The sequence below is a fragment of the Oncorhynchus nerka genome, linkage group LG4 (genome assembly GCF_034236695.1).
Source record: "Oncorhynchus nerka isolate Pitt River linkage group LG4, Oner_Uvic_2.0, whole genome shotgun sequence".
In the NCBI taxonomy this organism is placed as follows: Eukaryota; Metazoa; Chordata; class Actinopteri; order Salmoniformes; family Salmonidae; genus Oncorhynchus; species Oncorhynchus nerka.
The window spans coordinates 16,803,124-16,822,912 of NC_088399.1; the positions used below are offsets into that span (position 1 = coordinate 16,803,124).

Consider the following 19,789-nt stretch of genomic DNA (forward strand, 5'->3'; position numbering starts at 1 on the left):
CCGGATTCTTCACCAATCTTTTATACCTTCTCCAGAACATAAATGACGTTTGGTTCTCCAGTTCTGTGAGGTGGAAGAAATTCCTTTGTTCTCTCTATGAAAACTCACTCTCTCTATACTGTCTGGCCATGAGGCAGGATCTTCTCTAGGAATTTACTACCTCTTCTGACCACAGCAGCCTGGGTGTGAAAGAGGTAGGGGAATGATGCATAGAAAAGGGCTGGAGCAGAGGGAGGGGGAATAGTGCAGAGGGAGGGGGAAATAGTGCTCGCTGTACCCAAAGAGGGCAACGTCATGACATAAACCATTGACTCTAAAGGAGTGTAGGCTGTTACGTACACACAATTATAAATTATTTTTCTCATCCACTTTAATATAGGTAAAAGGGAAACTATATACAATGTATACATTTTTATTAAAATATTGTACAGAAAAGCTAAGATCAATATGGTATTCAAAGGAATTATGCATGGAATTTATGCACGAATGCATGGCATTGATTGTATATTTTCATTCTTTCACCTAACTCTCTCATGAGAGAAGCCTGTCATAAGGCTATTGACTTGCTGTCAACTGCAAATCATCTTGCATCAAATAACTAGCCATTTCTCGCCACTTGGGTAAGTGACAAATAACTTTATCAAATAACATCCAATTTCTCACAAACATCACATCCCCTGGTTCCAGAACCCAAGGTTCACACAACATTTGTTTATGGGTTACTGAGTTTACCTAACTCGATATCTCTTAGATAGGCCTCATGCACAGCTCTGACTTGTGCCTTCATCAGATGTGCCTTCTCTCCAAAATCCTCCCTTTAGCTTCAGCTTCTCTGGCTCTGGTCCTGAGCTCATCACGTTGCTGGATTATCAGCGCGAATTGTCTTCGAAAGGTGTTTTTCAGTGCTTGCCGGGATCTCATCACCGCCCGTAGGCGTATGCTGATTGAGGTGAGAGGTTGGCCACAAGAGGGACAGAGAGTGTCACCATGGCATCTCATAGCACTGTTCTGAGATCCACGAACAGTTCTTATCGGAATAGGCATTTGATACTGTCTAGCCTGTTCACGCAGTTCCTGGAAGAGATCAAAATAAAGCTAAAAGTTCTACATCTAATTTTAACACAAGTAATTGACACAAATTTGGCCCTCGTTGTGTTTAAGGAATTGTCACCCCATTTGTCTTTAGCTTTCAGCATCTGCACAAAAATACATCCCTACCTACACATCCTAATCAAGCCAGAAAAGTAAACCTACCTGTATTTGTCTGCTGGCTCGCACTAAGTTTGAGATCTGACCAGATGGTAAATGGAATTGACCTGGTTGTAAAGCACTGACCTGTGCCCTCAACACAATGGCCTTTCTCTCAAACATCCTCACTTTGGCTTTGGCTTCTCTGTCTCTCCTCTGGTACTCGTCACGTTGCTGGATTGTTATCACTAACTGTCTTCGGAGTCTGTTTTTAAGTTCATCTCGTGAACTCATTTCGGCCATTAGGTGAATGATGGTGGCGATGGGAGATCCTTCACAAGAACAGAGAGCAATCGTGGGACTTCTCATAGCATTGTTCTCAGATTCATGAAGATTTCTTATTGGACTAGGCAGGTTAGGCATTTCCTAGAAAACATCCAAACAAAGACAAATTCAGATAAATCTAAACCAAATTCGAACACAAATAATTGTGGAGTGTTTAACACACTGACACACTTTAATTCGGATTGAAAAGATAATAGGTGATAACTGTGTATCTGGTGCCAACACTTAGGCCTAGTAGTCTTTTGATTGTCCTTTCCAGCATGGTTTGAGCAACTATGGTAGGATATCTAGGCCAGCCCCGTACTACTTGGGTTAGCTTGGCCCTATAACATGAATCTGTAGTGAAGTAATATTTGAAATACATTTATATTGTTATCCCCTCATGGGGCCTGTTATTACGTAATTATTATGAACAAAGAGAGGGAGAGAGTTCATGGGCTGAAAGGCCATGCCCCAAGAGTCCACGGGGAGTTTAGACAGTGTAGGTATCACCACAGCAGGCCAGGAACAAAAGAGAACGACACAATGGGTCTAAGATCCTTTTATAAACATTTGATTTGTTTGGAAATCGAAATCTGAGTTGATCAATAGAATAATGTCAAAGTTAACTTCCAATCACACCATCAGACCTATAGGCTTTTATCACTACTGCTTCACAGAGGTGTGACAGAATGGGGGTTGTGGATAGCGTTTGCATAGAGTGTTGATAAAAATGAGGTCGGGTGTTGGGCCTGCTTTCAAATCAGGCAATAGTATGTTTCACAAGGCATGGTCACACCAGAGGGTATTAGCACACAAATCAGTAAAAATAAAGCCAAAATAGGCTTACCTGTAATTGTTGGACATCAAAATTGGTTGGGATGACACCAGGTTGCAAACTGTATCCTGAGTCAACTGCATCAAAGCTGTTGAGCAAATGATGAGTTTTATTACTGCATAACCTTTCAGTCAGCGGAACAATTTGGTATGGCAACCTCCCCTCAGCAAAGGACTAATTCATGTAACTGTCAGCAGGATAATAGTAAAGAAATGTGGTACTTACAAGTGGAATGCTATGCCTCTGCCATTGTCCCTTGCTGCCAAATGCTCACTGGACAATGCAAAGTCCTCAGAAGTTGACATCCTCCTGGTTTGGTCTGTGTCGGTCACTGAAATGAATGTGAAGATTGCAAGGGTTGATTGCTGGTTTATATGGGGTTCTGGATCTAGAGTAGCGGGTGTCTTTCTATTGGTTGTTTCTGTCCTCTTTGTCCTTCTATCTTGATGGGGCTGTCTAATGTAAAACAGAGCCAACAATTGAAAGTTGTGACAACATGGTTCATTGCATGTCTGCTAAGGAGGGTGATACTTCAAGACAGAGCCATCTGGGAACATGTTATATTATAATAGAAATGGAAGCACACTATTGGTAGGTATTCTATGTTATTTGCTACAAGTAAGTTGTTTGTGTGCCTAGTTAAATAAAGGTGAAATAAAAAATGGATAAACAAAGTTTTGTGAGTGTGTCTACTACAAAAATCTCTTAAATTGGAAACACTTATCTCCCTCACTATCTTTAAGCACCAACTGTCAGAGCATCTTACAGATTACTGCACCTGTACATAGCCCACCTATAATTTAGCCCAAACAACTACCTCTTTCCCAACTGTATTTAATTTACTTATTTATTTTGCTCCTTTGCACCCCATTATTTTTATTTCTACTTTGCACATTCTTCCATTGCAAAACTACCATTCCAGTGTTTTACTTGCTATATTGTATTTACTTTGCCACCATGGCCTTTTTTGCCTTTACCTCCCTTCTCACCTAATTTGCTCACATTGTATATAGACTTGTTTTTTTTTACTGTATTATTGACTGTATGTTTGTTTTACTCCATGTGTAACTCTGTGTCGTTGTATGTGTCGAACTGCTTTGCTTTATCTTGGCCAGGTCGCAATTGTAAATGAGAACTTGTTCTCAACTTGCTTACCTGGTTAAATAAAGGTGAAATAAAATAAAATAAAAAAATTGTATGGAGTAGACCAAGGCGCGTGGTTAGAATATTAGAATACATTCTTCTTTATTAATGAAGAACACTTATACAAAAAAAGACGACCGTGACATAAACACTGTGCTAACATGCAGTATAACATAGACAATAACCCACGAAATACCTAAAGAAGATGGCTGCCTAAATATGGTTCCCAATCAGAGACAACGATAAACACCTGCCTCTAATTGAGAACCAATCTAGGCAACCATAGACCTACATAAACACCTAGATGGACACAACCCCATAAATCTACAAAACCCCTAGACAGTACAAACACCCTAGATGAGACAAAAACACACATATAACCCATGTCACACCCTGACCTAACCAAAATAATAAAGAAAACAAAGAATACTAAGGTCAGGGCGTGACAGAGTGTGCCGACTTCCCAACCCACCCGAGTGAGTCATAGTACTGCTGTAGGCCTAGCACTAGTTATACTACTGCAATTATAAAGTCATATTGAATTGAATCCTTAACCCAACGCCACCAATAATAGGTTAGTTGTGTCAGGTACCTTGGGAAAACATTTTACATGACATTTTAGTTATTTAGCAGACGCTCTTATCCAGAGTGACTTACAGAGAAGAGCTTGAACACCTATAGGGGTGAGAGGGCCAAGAGACCTGAGGTGGCAGAATGGAGTGCTCGGGTTGGGGTGTAGGGTTTGAGCATAGCTTGAAGGTAGGGAGGGGCAGTTCCTCTTGCTGTTCCGTAGGTAAGCACCATGGTACTGTGGTGGATGCGAGCTTCAACTGGAAGCCAGTGGAGTGTGTGGAGGAGTGGGGTGACATGAGAGAACATAGGAAGATTGAAAACCAGGCGGGCTGCTGCATTCTGGATAAGTTGCAGGGGTTTAATGGCACAAGCGAGGAGCCCAGCCAACAGCGAGTTGCAGTAGTCCAGACGGGAGAAGACAAGTGCCTGGATTAGGACCTGCGCCATTTCCTGTGTTAGGTACTCTACGGATGTTGTGACCATGAACCTGCAGGAGCAGGCCAGTGCTTTGATGTTTGCAGAGAACAACAGGGTTTTGTCCAGGGTCACTCCAAGGTTATTTGCACTCTGGGATGGCGACACTGTGGAGTTGTCAACTGTGATGGTCTTTGAGCAGGCAGGCCTTCCCCAGGAGGAAGAGCACTTCTGTCTTGTTTAGGTTGCGCTTGAGATGGTGGGCTGACACACAAGTTGAGATATCTGCCAGGCACGCAGAGATGCGTGTCGCCACCTGGGTGTCAGAAGGGGCAAGGAGAAAAGAAGCTGAGTGTTATCCGCATAGAAATGATAGGAAAGACCATGTGTATGGATATGACAGAGCCAAGACTTGGTGTATAGAAAGAAGAGGAGAGGGCCTAGAACCGAGCCCTGGGGGACACCAGTAGTGAGAGTACATGGCGCAGACAGAGATCCTCTAGGAGCGGCATGCCAAGTAGGATGCAATCCAAGAGTGTGCAGAGCCTGAGATGCCCAGCTCTGGGAGGGTGAAGAGGAGGATCTGATGGTTCACAGTGTCGAAGTCAGCACATAGATCTAGGAGGATGAGAACAGAGGAGAGAGAGTCAGCTTTGGCAATGGGGGAGAGCCTCCGTGACACAGAGAAGAGCAGTCTCGGTTGAGTGACCCGTCTTGAAGCCTGACTGGTTTAGGGTCAAGAAGATTGCTCTGAGAGAGATAATGAGATAGTTGATCAGAGACAGTACTCTTAAGTGTTTTTGAAAGAAAAGAAAGATGGGATACAGGTCTATAGTTTTTGACATCAGATGAGTCGAGTGTTGGTTTCTTGAGAAGGGGAGCAACTCAGGCCATTTTGAAGTCATAGGGGACGCAACCAGTGGTCAGGGATGAGTTGATGAGGGATTTGAGGAATGAGAGAAGGTCTCCAGAGATGGTCTGGAGAAGGGAGGAGGGGATGGGGTCAAGTGGGCAGGTTGTCGGGTTGTCAGGCAGCCAGACCTCACTAGTCGCAGGATGTCATCTGGAGAGAGAGGGAAGAAAGAGGTCAAGGTGTATGGTAGTTCTGTGTGAGTGAGACCAATGGATTCAATGGGTTGAGTGACTGAGTAGCCGATGTCATCAAATATTTTTTCAAAGTGGTTGACAAAGTCATCTGCAGAGAGGGAGGGTGTGGAGGCTTAAGGAGGGATGTGATAGTGAAATAAAGTTGTCGTCAACAGTTTCCTATGGTTAGAGGCAGAAGCTTGAAATTTAGAGTGATAGAACGTGGCTTTGGCAGCAGATACAGAGGAAGAGAAGGTAGAGAGGAGGTGATAGGATGATAGGTCCTCCGGGAAAGTTTAGGTTTCCTCAATTTTCGCTCAACTGCCCACAGCCCTGTTCTGTAAGCTCACAATGATTCACTCAGGAGGGGAGGGCCGAGCCGGCCCGGAGGAAAACATGGCAGCCATGCATTGCCCTCAAGTGTTAAGAATACATTCTTGAAATATTACAACCTAGTTTAAAATCAACTACATTGTGTCAGTCAGATTGGTTTGTATGCTAACACAAAGCAAACTATGTGTCAATATTACATTCCATGTTAATTTAAAATAATAGGAAACAATGTTGGTAATTTGATACAGGGGTATAACAAAACATGTTTTATTTCTATGAATAAGACAACAATCATAAGGTGACAGGATACAATACTACAAACCATACACATTTTTATTTATTTGTACAGAACCAACATGTATTCTGTGGCACCCGGCCAAATGGCCTGCATCCTGCACGAGTACACACCCAGTCTACTTCTACACATGTGAAACAGTCACTAAATGAATGTGATATGATATAGTTTCATTATCACTGGAAATAATGATAATTTAAGTCACATTTATTACAAATGTATTACATAAGCATGCAAAACTATAGTATGATGAGGTTCGGTATTTTCCGGTAGTCATCGTTACACATTCGGTGCTGCGGTGTATGATGTCACTAGCGACATCCCAAACAGCTCGCTCTACAGCCCAGAACAGCTCGACGCCCGTCGACAGCTATTTTATTCCGGGAGGTTTCCACACATTTTTGATCCGGTTTTAGAAAGCTACCCAAGCTAACTGCAAAGTAGAGGTAAGCGTGCACGTGTTGGGTTTCAATAAAAACGGCTTTGGCGTTTACTAACTAGCCTATTCATATAGCAATTTTACCATCCTGCTTTTTCTAGTAACGTTAGGTTGTGTGGGATAGCATTTTTGTCACTAACACAACTAGCCTCACCCTATATACCTCAGTGGCCTCACCATCCCCCTGCTAACTAAGTTAGCTAGCTACTTGCATCTGGGAGATGCAATCCCGACAGCAAAACCAGATTCTAAACGTACTATACAATATTTGACATAACTGTCAGGGCACCGCCATCTCCTCCCTGGTAAAAAAACAAGCTTAATTTATAACTTGTTGAAACAGACTTATATAACCTTATGGAGACTAGCTTTATTAGCTAGCTGAACCAGAAGCCATCACTGGCTTGTCAGCTTGCTAGCAAGTTAGCTAAGCTTCCTTGCGTTGACAGAGCGAGCCCACAACGTCGCGACCCATTCTACAGCAATATTTGCAGCTTATAAATGTTTATAAATCAAATACCCATTTATACATATGGTATGTAATTGACCATAACCTTAGTGTATACACATACATTATTTAATCAATTGTTATTTATTGTCTGTTGTCGACGGAATACATATTTGTGTCGACTATAGGCGAAGGACCCGCCCAGCATCAATGCCACACAGTTAGAATGCCATTGAATATAATGGCATCATCTGCTGGTCAAGCCAACCAAGGCGTTTGTAAATAGCAGCAATACTGCGTAGTGGAGAAATATTTACATACTTCTAAAATACGGCTTTAAGAATATCCTAAACTAATCTTTCTCATGGTAAGCAGAAAGCAGCTGGCTGGCTATTCATTGTTTTAGTAATTCGGCCATTGGATGGTGTCGATGGCCTTTGTCAATTTGTCTTTCACCTCGCTTTCAATGCATTTAGATGGTTTTCACATTGGGTGGTGGTATTACTAGCCTTTGTATACCTAATCCTTCCTGATTATAATCGTCTTGATGGTGTGGTCAACTTCTTGCACTAAATAGAGTTTTATCTCACCCACTCTGGCTCCTGAGTGGTGTAGCGGTCGGTCTAAGGCACTGCATCTCAGTGCTAGAGGTGTCACTACAGACCCTTGTTCGATTCCAGGCAGTATCACAACTGGCCGTGATTGGGAGTCCCATAAGGCGGCACACAATTGGCCCAGCGTCGTAAGGGTTTGGCTGGGGTAGGTCGTCATTGTGAATAAGAATTTGTTCTTTAACTAACTTGCCTAGTTAAATAAAAGTTGAAACATTAAAACCAATTATAATAATAACAAAATTAATAGCAGCAGTTCACCTTCTTTAAAAGTTTGGCAAGGGCCCTAAGGCAATGTAGATGTGAACAAACATACCATGCCAATAAAAATCAAATAAAAGATAGATATGTGTTGAAGTCACAGGGAGAGGATTTGCACAGCTGGGTGTGGGATGACCTCTGAGAATTTGGACTACGCTGTGCCTCGCTTGCGTCATTGCGTTTGACTGTCCTAACCACCACCCATTTCAAGGGTGGTGGCCAATTGTGGACATGACATAAGCCTTTTCCATCCTCAGTGAGAAATCCATGGGGAAAGTAACAACTACGTCCTCAAAGATTAGCATGCAAGACTTGTGATCTGTGCTTGCTGCTTTTAGCTGTTTTAGTTTTTACTTCTCCTGTGACCTAGTAAGACCAATGTCTCCATGACATTGCAGAGACGAGAAGGCCTGTCATTTTTCTAGTTGATGGCCTTATTCCGTGCTAATTTATTAATAGAATTTCAGGTCTATTCTCCGAGCTGCAGCCTGAGTGAAGAAATCATTTATGCGTTATGGATGAGCCTGTTCAGTTGTCTCCTCTCTGTCCTCATAGTGTCTCTGGTAGTTTTTGCACCAATGTCAGAATTTAGTTTTCCAGTCATCACTCGAGACTAAAGACGGTATGTTCCGAACTCGGGCCTGGTTGCATTGTGGCCCCTAACTCCTTCCAATAGTCCCTCGTCCTACTATGCTCAGATCTGAATCGATTGGATGGGGGAAGGAAGCTCTACTTAGCATTTCGGAGAGTTAGGTGGAGCAATCATAATGCTGCTGCTGTCTGTCCCTATCCCTTCGATGAGGTAATCCCTGGAAATATATAGAATGGAAGAACCCAGGCAGGAAACAAAATTAATTTATTTCATTAGCTTCTTGTGTAGTCAAGGGAGTTCATCCACTGAGCTCAGAAATTGGTATATTTTATAAGCTCTTCTACCCACCACCACCCACTTCCCTTCATAGGTGATGCACATTGTGTTTCTGTTGAAGGGTGACAGAATGGGTGTGGCTCAACAACAAACTGCTCAAACCATTAGACACACACTACCTTGAAACACTAAAATGTACCCTTGGCAGGTCTGTGTTTTGCATTCTTGATGTGTGTTTTGCATTCTTGATGGGATCAAGAACACGGTTGAGGTCATCAACTGTCACCAGAGTGAAGGAGACACACAACCAAGGACAAATTCACATGAAAAACGTTTAATCAGCGCTCCTCACTTAAAAAAAAAAATGTGTCGTATGGATTTCATTTTAAAGTCTGAACCTCGTCTAGGCCTAACCCTAAACATATTAACAGCGGACTGATTTAGCTTCCAGTTCCCGGCATATTCAAGAGTTTTTTTTCTATGTTTGTCTTGTTTAACATGGTCAGCTATATGGTTTCCGGCTGGCTGACTGATAATCACATTTGAACAGAGAATGTGTTGACCGTGAAGTAGCCTAATTTAAAGCATCCCTATCCATTTATACTAGTCACTCCCTGTCTGAAATGGTTGAGGACAGATGCCACTCTTATTCAGTTATACTGTCCATATATGTTCGGTTCAGTGTGTCAGTTTTGTGTAAAGGGCCCTACGCAAACAGAGCGACGGATATGGTCCGTTCCAAAATTTGAGCTGCACAAAAGTATATGGGTGATTCTCACGAAACTGACAGAAAATAATTACTCTTGGATCACTAAGATTAGGATCTTTATTTATCCATTTCATAATTGTTGTGTTTATTGATCAGATATGCATTTTACCACAATTTTCACAACTACTAATGCAATAATTCTTAATTACCGCAACAGTTTTCAAAGTCCAAAAAGGTAATAAACAAAGCAACTTCAAAAGTGTTTTTTATTTTATTTTATTTTTTACATTTGCTCACCTATTGAAAAGGCTGGAGTTAAACAACACTGAAAATAAATATATTTAAAATTAACTTATTATAATGTATTTCGCAACACAATCTTTTTTGAAACTTGTTTTTTGTCATAACTTGTGTATACATGTTATTTGTATGTACTCATCCACTACATGGCTAATGGTATGCTCGTCGAACATCTCATTCCAAAATCATGGGATTAATATGGAGTTGGTCCCCCCCCTTTGCTGCTCTTCTGGGAAGGCTTTCCACTAGATGTTGGAACAGTGCTGCGGGGATTTGCTTCCATTCAGCCACGTGCATTAGTGAGGTCGGGCTCTGATGTTGGGCGATTAGGCCTGGCTCGCAGTAGGCGTTCCATTTCATCCCAAAGGTATTCGATGGGGATGAGGTCAGGGCTCTGTGCAGGACAGTCAAGTTCTTCCACACCGATTTCAACAAACCATTTCTGTATGTACCTCGCTTTGTGCATGGGGGCATTGTCATGCTGAAATAGGAAAGGGACTTCTCCAAACTGTTGCCACAAAATTGGAAGCACAGAATTGTCTAGAATGTAATTGTAAACTGTAGCGTTAAGATTTCCCTTCACATGAACTAAGGGGCTAGCCCGAACCATGAAAAACAACCCCAGGCCATAATTCCTCCTTCACCAAACTTTACAGTTGGCACTATCCATTGGGACAGCTAGTGTTCTCCAGGCATCCGCCAAACCCAGATATGTCTGTCATACTGCCAGATATTGAAGCGTTTTTCATCACTCCAGAGAATGCGTTTCCACTGCTCCAGAGTCCAAAGGCGGCGAGCTTTACTCCACTCCAGCCAATGCTTGACATTGCGCATGGGGATCTTTGGCTTGAATGGAAACCCATTTCATGAAGCTCCTAACGAACAGTTATTGTGTTGACGTTGCTTCCAGTGTCAGTTTGGAACTTGGTAGTGAGTGTTGCAATCAAGGACAGACTATTTTTTACAAGCTTCAGCACTCGGCAGTCCAGTTCTATGAGCTTGTGTGGCCTACCACTTCGCGGCCCGAGCCGTTGTTGCTCCTTAACATTTCCACTTCACAATAACAGCCCATACAGTTGACTGGGGCAGCTCTAGCAGGGCAGATATTTTTACGAACTGACTTCTTGGAAAGGTGGCATTCTGTGTGCTTGATTTTACACACCTGTCAGCAACATGTGTGGCTGAAATAGCCGAATCCACTAATTTGAAGGGGAGTCCACATACTTTTGTATGTATATAGTTTATGTATAAAGAACAAGGGGCACACTATCAGAATAAGCCCAGATTGCCAAAGTAAACGTTTTATTTTTCCAAAATGGTTTCGGAGAGGAGAATGCATGTTTCGGTAATGAGTGTTACCTAGTTTGCCATTGGAAAACTGTACTGAGCTCTATTTGTGATTTAGTAACCCAATACATCAAACTGTGTCATTTGTTAATCCCAAATGATTTGCATAATTAAAAAATGACTGATCTTAATGCAGTTGATATAAATGCCCCTTATTTTAGCATAAGTACTGTAGTTACATGCATGTATTTTCAGAATTCAAAGGGGACTTAAGCATAGAAAAAGTAATTTCTCCAAGGTCTTTACAGGTAATATTGGTGTATTAGGGATCCTATGGGTAAATAGGATCTAAATATGTGGGATCTGGACCAACAACTGGCTTGGGATATCAAACAACAGTATAGGTAAGTGCTAAAACAGGTGAACGTGTCAAATGGGGACATCCTCCTTTAAGTGGTCGGGTTGCTCTTTGCTGAAACAAAAACTCCAGATTGTGTCTTGAAGTAACTAATATTTTACAAAACATCTATACAATAGGTGTAAGCAGTGGTACTGGTAAATCATTGAAGTTACCAGCATAGGACACCTGTTGACTATACATTAGAATTAGCTCATTATCATCACCGAAATTAAGGTTATAATTATCGAAACAGACCTAAAAATGATTTAGTAATGAGAAATGTGTGTTAATGAGGCCCTTGGCTCAATCAGCAAGTAATAGGAGACAGCCATTATGAGTCAGCAAACCATTGATCACATCACTGAAGCCCATTCATGCCTCCATGTTGGTAAGGTAATGGCTCTCGAGTTTTTCCCAATTCTAGCTTTTTAGTCATTTCGGTAATGAGAAAGTGTCATAAAGGCGTGTTTGAGAACAAGATGTACTAAGGACTACTCCTCTAGATGATGCATCATGGGTGAATAACATTTTACTTTTAAAAAATATTGCAGTTTTTACAGAAACTTAGTGTTACGGTAATGAAAAACATGTCCTCAGACACTGTTTTTACATAATCAATATTATTTGAATGTAAACTTCAACTAGTTTACAATTTTAATGATTTATGCACAACCTACAGCAAAATATTTTGTTTTATTCAAATAAGATACATTTATCTCAAGTAAAAGAGTATAAAATGACGCAATAATTTAATCTGGTCTCATTTCGGTAATGAGAATTTGGTGTTAAAATATCTAATTCAGGCAAATGTAAAATGTATTTCAAATAAGACACTGCCATATACTAGGTATCTTCGTTTTCAGAATGACAGTTGATTCTTGCAGATAGATGCATCATGGTTTTATAACTCAACCATGGCAGTAGCAAATTAACTAGTTTCATGAGTATCTCCCACGTACACCTACATAGAAAACGATGCTGCGTTTGCATAAAGTGAGTAGGAGCTTAATGCCATAGGAACTAGGCTAAGGAGACTCTTGTATGGATGTCATGCGAATGCTGTTACCATGTCCTTAGTGGTCTATCAGGTTGCTGGCTGGCTGTCCTAACTCACCTCATACTTTGGGCATGCACACTTGACACAAAGCAAATAACAAACACCTTTGTAATGCTGTGAATGAATGAATATTCTTATTGCAACTGTATTTATCAATGTCAACAAGTCATGTTCGTTAAAAGCAATAGTTTGAATTCTCCTCTTTTTGAATGGTTGGAAATAACCCATTGCTCTGACATGAAACTGTGGTGTATGTTGTTGCCTTTAGCCTGCGCAGGCACCTGTCGTCATGCCCCAGTTTATTAAACCAAAACTGAAGGTAACGTGTGTCACCACTGTGTGTTAGTTTGCATGTTGTGTGCGTTGCTGCTATCGGAAGGGTGTTCATCGAATGCATGGACATTTCTGGAATGCTGAGAGCAGCCAGGGAGAATGTTTGAGAGCAGGCCATGATGCTGTTGTTTTGCTGAATAGAGGAAGAGGGAGGGAGGGAGGGAAAGAGGCAGAGAGACGCAAAGGGCTGGGCGGTATCTTGGCCTGCTCCCATCACGGCCTAGCCACTGCAGGGGCGATGCGTCTGTCTGCGCTGCAGCGAGAGAACGAGTGAGAGAGAGAATAAGAGGGGCGTTCAGTTTCTCATTCTTCCTTTATCAGTTGAGCCTTTCATCTGGAGCCTAGACCGAAGTGACTGCTGCTGGCTTCATGGCCACCACCTCTCCTCAGGTACTGATTGCAGAGACAGTGTTGGAAAGAACAGGGCTCTGGATAAACAGCCCAGAATATCTTGATTTTCTCTTGATACATAACCAAAGTTGGTTTTACAGGTTAATGGTTAGCCCATGTCCCTTAATGTTTGAGAATTTAAGTTGAGTAAATGTTTATGGTTAACTGTGTTAATCTAACTCTGGTCAGTTGATTTGGTTTTAGTTTATTTTTATGGTAATTTGTCACGGAATTCAGGCCTGCGTTTTCTGCATGCATTGTATGTTTGTGTAAGCAAATGTTTTTTGTTTTGACAGGACTTGGTTAATGTGGTAATTTGATTGGTTTTAACTGAATTCCATGGTAATTGAATCACTGAATTCAGGCCTACGTGTAGGCTACTGCATGCGTTGTCAGTGGAGTCATGTGCATGAAACTGAAGGTTTGTGTTGATTTTAATTGTGCTGGATTAAATTAATGTCACTGACCATTATTTATGAAAAAAATACATGCGAGGGAATCACGTTTGCATTTGGCATGGTAAACCTCCCCAGATGTCAAATCTCTTGACATTGGCATTTCACTGTGTTGTTGACTGGGCGGCAGCCATTTTGATTTAATCCAGACGTGATTGTTTTGGTGATGTTTCAGAGTAGGATTTGGGATTTGTATGACGGATTGAAAGTTTATGTGAAAATGTATGAAAATAAGATTAACAATGAAGCTGAATTCAATCTTTTGTCATGTAGCCTTATCACACTCTTGTACATATTGTTTTAATTCACAAACCAACCATCCGCTGTTAACTTCTTCAGCTGCACTCAAATCTCCCCTGGGCATGCTACCGATCAGCTAGGAGTGGAGTGGGCTGTAAGGGGGGGGGGGGGGGGGTGTCAAGGTTCACTCTGAGCGAAGGGAACTGAAGCTACGCCTCTTCTCTTTGCACATGTATTTGGCATGTACTAAGTCTTCTGGGATCACCCTGCCGTTTCCTGTAAATTCCTCCGGTCTGCATTCGCCCAGTATGGCGTCATATAACCCCTCGCTAACTGATGTTACCATAGGAACCGTGAGGGGGCTGACTATGGCTGCGATTACACAGGCAGCCCAATTCTGATCTTTTTTTCACCTACTGGTCTTTTGACCAATCCGATCAGCTCTGAAAAGATCAGATGTGTAAAGATCTGATATAATTGGTCAAAAGACCAATTATCTGTTTCCCACTGTCTCACGCTTTGGGAGTGATGATGGGCCTTCTCCTCAGTATAATCATTTTTTGTGCTCCGTCAAAACGAATGGATTTGTTTATGCCAGGAAGCGAGCGAAGACTTTGGTGCACTCAAATGAAATATCCAGCTACTAAGAGTAGCCTAGGCCTAATGCGTAGGCAATAATTCTAATGAAGCAAATCGATACCCCTCCCCTCTCCACCAACCCACCTTGTGTCGCATTCTCTCTCCGCAGAGCAATATCTCTGGATACTTGTGCAGTGATGGGAGCCACACAGGGATCTATAAATATCTCTGGCCTCCTCGAATGGAATCTGTGGCACGTTTTTATGAGAATGACCTGATTTTTAAAATGGGGAGTGTGGGAATAGATGCACTTATGGTTTTCATCCTTTACTTCTAATCATGGACTGATTCAGAACTGGGACACAAGGTGAGTGCAATTAACTACCAGGTAGAAACAAAAACCAGAAGTGTTTTGGCCCTCCAGGACCGGAATTGAAACAGCCCTGTTAATATGCCTTCATGACAATGGCTAACCGTCTGAAAAGGTACAGTCACTACTGTGTGGCGATTACAAGTGGTTATTTCAGTGACAAATACCTATTGCAGACAATGACGTGATGATATTTGCGTTCAAGTTGTTGGCTCATCAGGAATACCAAATTAATATTACTTTTGAATATTGCTGATTCACTAAATTCCGTTAATGCATTGAAAATGTGAAATAGTTTGACATGACAGTTTGAGGTAAACACCCAAGTTGAATGCACCTGAAGGGGAGTGACTGAAGGGGAGAACAGAGGGAGGGAAGAATCTTCTAGAGAACCTTGAAACAGCCACATTTACATAACACTTCAAGTGTGCCGGTCTCGTGCATGAGTACTGACATAACGTCTTTCTTTCTCTAAAGATGTCTTATGTAGTTGGTACTGAAGTGGCAATTTAGCCTAGTTTCCTGCATCAGTATTTAACCCAACCACTTTCCGGGTATCTAGGCCTATAGTTAGTGTTTTTTTTCTGCATAGAAAACTATTTGGGAAAATAGTTTTAGGGGTGGAAAAAAAGCTTTTTAACTAAAATGACTAAAACCAAATAAAGTATGTAGGAATGATAATGGCACTTTTAAAAAAATAGTTTGAGAACTAGCAATCACCAAAATAACTGCTAGATAGTCAGGGAGAATAAATCATTCCCCAAATGATGCATTCGGGAGTATTTTTGTCATTGCATAAGGCCCCCATTTGATTTTATGTTTAAGTCACTCAGATGGCACAAGCCATGGCAAAATGTGTAGAATGGCAGATTTTCTCTTAGCTCCATTATAAAATGTGTAGATTTGCAGGAAACTATCATAAATCTTTTAGCTAAGCCTAAAAGATTTCAGATTTTTTGCGCGGCAGGTAGCCAAGTGGTTTGAGCGTTGGACTTCGAATCTCCGAGCTGACAAGGTAAAAATCTGTCGTTCTGCCCCTGAACAAGGTAGTTAACCCACTGTTTCCCAGGCCGTCATTGAAAATAAGAATTAGTTCTTAACTGACTTGCCTAGTTAAATAAAGGTAAAAATTATTATTTTTTAAGATTTCTTGTTGTTGACTGTACCATTGGCCACACCCATGGCCACCCACCCGTCACCCCCACCACCTAAGTGCTATTTTGAACCAGAAAAAAAAACAGTTAGTAAGACCGTACTTCACGTGGTCTCGCCACAAAAACAGGATGTGGGTCCACCACCTCAATCCACAACCTTTGTCTCTGTACAGTTGAGCAGCCCTAACCACCGTAGAGTTATTTAATTGCTGCTTGCTTACACGTTTGAGAAACCAGGTGGTTGGACTTTGACTATCCTATGTAATGCGGATGGAATTTGTGCATGGTGCTTCTGTCTCCTCCTCTTAGCACTAAAAATGAATGAGCCTGTTGGCGAGAGATCAAGGGTTATGTAGATGGTGAGCCTCGAGGAAGCATTCAGCTCTGCTGTTTACTAGTAGTATGTGGGGGTGTGTGAGGTAGTTAGTGGGTAAGTGGACAAGGGAGGGAAAGAGTGTTAGAGAGAGGGGGCAGGAGATGGAGGAAATTGGTGTTATCTACCACTCACAGCGTCAGTCGAGCACTATCTCATATTGCAGCTGCACTGTGCTAGGGTCTTCCGCGGGTCGAAGATACAACGTGCTATGACGTGGCCTCTTCGTTACCCAAATGTATTGTGGTCTGATAAATGCTACAGATTTGTTTTTCTGTAATGTAACCATTTACAGTGCCTTCAGAAAGTATTCCCACCCTTTGACTTTTTCCACATTTTGTTGTGTTACAGCCTGAATTTGAAATATTAAATTGAGATTTTCTTTGTCACTGGCCTACACACAATACTCCATAATGTCAAAGTGGAATTATTACTTTGTAGTTATTACTCCACAATACTAACCTAAATGAGAGTGAAAAGAATGAAGCCTGTACAGTATAAAAACTATTCCAAAACATGTATCCTGTTTGCAACAAGGCACTAAAGTAATACTGCAAAAATGTGGCAAAGTAATTCACTTTTTGTCCTGAATACAAAGTTATATTTGGGGCAAATCCAATACACCACATTACTGATTACTACTCCATATTTTCAAGCATAGGGGTGGCTGTATCATGTTATGGGTATGCTTGTAATCGTTAAGGAGTTTTTCAGGATTAAAAATAAATGGAATGGAGCTATGCACAGGCATATCCTAGAGGAAAACCTGGTCCAGTCTGTCAAGGGGTCTGAATACTTTCCGAATGCCAATTCTACACTGGAGTTGCTTACCGGCCTGATGGGCCGAGTTACACTTTTGACTTAAATCTGCTTGATGCACGACTTAAATAATTTTCTAGCAATTTGACAGAGCTTGAATAAAAAAATAAAAAGAATGGGCAAGTATTGTACAATCCAGGTGTGTAACGCATTTAGAGACTTACCCAGAAAGATTCAGAGCTATTTTCGCTGCCAAAGGTGATTCTAACATGTATTGACTCGGGTGTGTGAATATTTTCATATTTCATTTTCAACACATTTGCAAACATTTCAAAAAACATGTTTTCACTCCATCTTTATGGAGTATCATATGTAGATGGGTGAGGAAAGATCTCTATTTAATCCATTTTGAGTTCAGGCTGTTAAACAAAAAATGTGGAATAAGTCAAGGGGTATACATGCTTTCGGGAAGGCATTGGGCTTGACACCTGGACTTGCACACACATTCAGTTGTCTCTAAACCACATTCCAACAGGGCAAACTCTTTACAAGGTCCGATGACTTCAAGTTCACACTGAAGTGACAATATCTCACACGGCTATAAAATTCGCTGCATCACTCCTTTAACAACGACTTTGGCACATTGTGTCTCAGAGCAGCAGTGTCTCCCAGGAGAGGGTGGTGTCCTGAAGACACATGACCCAAAGGCTGTTTACTCATTGGTCCAGAGAGCTGTCCCTCAAACAGGCTAGTCAGAGTAGCGTGTGCCTTCATCCCCACAGGCAGATGTCAGAGCAGAACGGGGTTGTGGTCAGCTAAATCCTGGGATGATTTAAACCCTTGTGTATTAGGACTGGTGTAAGGGGACGGGGGAGGGGAAATTGTCTAGTATGATGCTTTTTACAGAAAATGGGCCAGTGTAGAGGCTACTAATGGGTTTAAATGCTTTTTCATGATCTTGTCAGTTATTTCTGACGTATCTCTTTCTTTTTATAGATTGATTTGTTTGATGGCAGAGTGGCCATAAACTTATACAGTACATTTCGGATAGTATATTGAAATTAAGCTCCGGTGCTTCCTGTTTTCAATGATCATTGAGATGTTTCTACAACTTAATTGGAGTCCACCTGTGGTAAATTCAGTTGATTGGACATGATTTGGAAAGGCACACACCTGTCTATGTAAGGTCTCACAGTTGACCGTGCATGTCAGAGCAAAAACCAAGCCATGAGGTCGAAGGAATTGTCCGTAGAGCTCCGAGACAGGATTGTGTCGACACACCGGTACCTGCAGCAACGAATGTCCCCAAGAACACAACAACCTCCGTCATTCTTAAATGGAAGAAGTTTGGAACCACCAAGACTTTTCCTAGAGCTGTGGAGATGGGATACCTTTTCTAGAAGGACAATCATCTCTGCAGCACTCCACCAATCAGGCCTTTATGATAGTGTTCAGACGGAAGCCACTCCTCAGTAAAGGCACATGGCAGCCTGCTTAGATTTTGCCAAAAGGCACGTACATAAAGGACTCTCAGGCCTTGAGAAACAAGATTCTCTGGTCTGATGAATCCAAGATTGAACTCTGGCCTGAATGCCAAGCGTCATGTCTGGAGGAAACCTGGCACCATCCCTACGGTGAAGCATGGTGGTGGCGGCATCATGCTCTGTGGATGTTTTTCATTGGCAGGGACTGTGAGACTAGGAAACATGAACGGAGCAAAGTACAGAAAGATCCTTGATGAAAACCTGCTCTAGAGCGCTCAGGACCGTGGACTGGGGAGACTTCAAACAGGACAATGCCCCTAAGCACACAGCCAAGACAACGCAGGAGTGGCTTCGGGACAGAGAATAATGGGAGAAACTCCTCAAATAAAGGTGTGCCAAGCTTGTAGCGTCATACCCAAGGCTGTAAACATGGCCACAAAGGTGCTTCAACAAAGTACTGAGTAGAGGGCCTGAATACTTATGTAAATGTGAAATTTAAAATGTTTTTGCAAAAATGTCTAAAAAGCAGTTTTTGCCTTTTCATTATGGGGTATTGTGTGTAGATTGATAAGTGGAAAAACAATTTAATCCATGTTATAATAAGGCTGTAATATAACAAAATATGGAACAAGTCAAGGGGTCTGAATACTTTCCGAATGCACTGTATATGAGCTATATAGAACAATCTGCACTTTGACTGGACTCCTGGCTCCTCAGTTCTCTCTCTTGCTGATGCCATCTCTTCAGTGGGTTAGAGTTATGGTGTAGTTCATTGGTTCCCAAACTCTTTCATTTACTGTACCTCCCAACGGAATTTTGCTCTGAACGGAGTGCACCCGAATTACCCCTTCATGTGCATCTTCTCAAGTACCCCCTGGTTGGGAGCCACTGGTGTAGGAAGATGTTTGGGGAAGAATTGAACCAGGCAACAAACTGGTCTGTTGATTGTTGAGGAGACCCAGCCAGCCCAGCGGCCCCTCTGTGGACCAGACCAAGCAGTGTCTCCTGGATCTGCTGAATGTCACCACACTGCTGACACCACTAATCCTACTGTCAGAGATGGACCATTTCACTGTCT

The 19,789-nt window shown here is 41.9% G+C and overlaps 1 protein-coding gene and 1 long non-coding RNA gene across 11 annotated transcripts in view; one reads left to right on the forward strand and one right to left on the reverse strand.

Annotated features, from left to right (window-relative positions):
- Nucleotides 1-399: 399 nt before the first annotated feature.
- On the reverse strand, nucleotides 400-2,691 carry LOC115128850 (uncharacterized). The gene is made up of 4 exons (XR_010463601.1): nucleotides 2,576-2,691; nucleotides 2,363-2,438; nucleotides 1,255-1,614; nucleotides 400-1,074 (listed from the first exon to the last, which is right to left on the reverse strand). It is a non-coding gene; the product is annotated as an uncharacterized LOC115128850 (long non-coding RNA).
- Nucleotides 2,692-6,530: 3,839 nt separating this feature from the next.
- Nucleotides 6,531-19,789, forward strand: part of LOC115119221 (spectrin alpha chain, non-erythrocytic 1) — a 55,800-nt gene continuing 42,541 nt past the window's right edge. For 9 of the 10 annotated variants that reach the window (XM_029647987.1, XM_065017271.1, XM_065017273.1 and 6 more), the window contains exon 1: nucleotides 13,223-13,297. In XM_029647987.1, the coding sequence (XP_029503847.1) occupies nucleotides 13,277-13,297 (21 nt within the window). In that variant the 5' untranslated portion in view covers nucleotides 13,223-13,276. Of the gene's footprint in view, nucleotides 6,641-13,222; nucleotides 13,298-19,789 lie in introns of those variants that run through there. The other variant, XM_029648017.2, reaches the window with a different exon arrangement.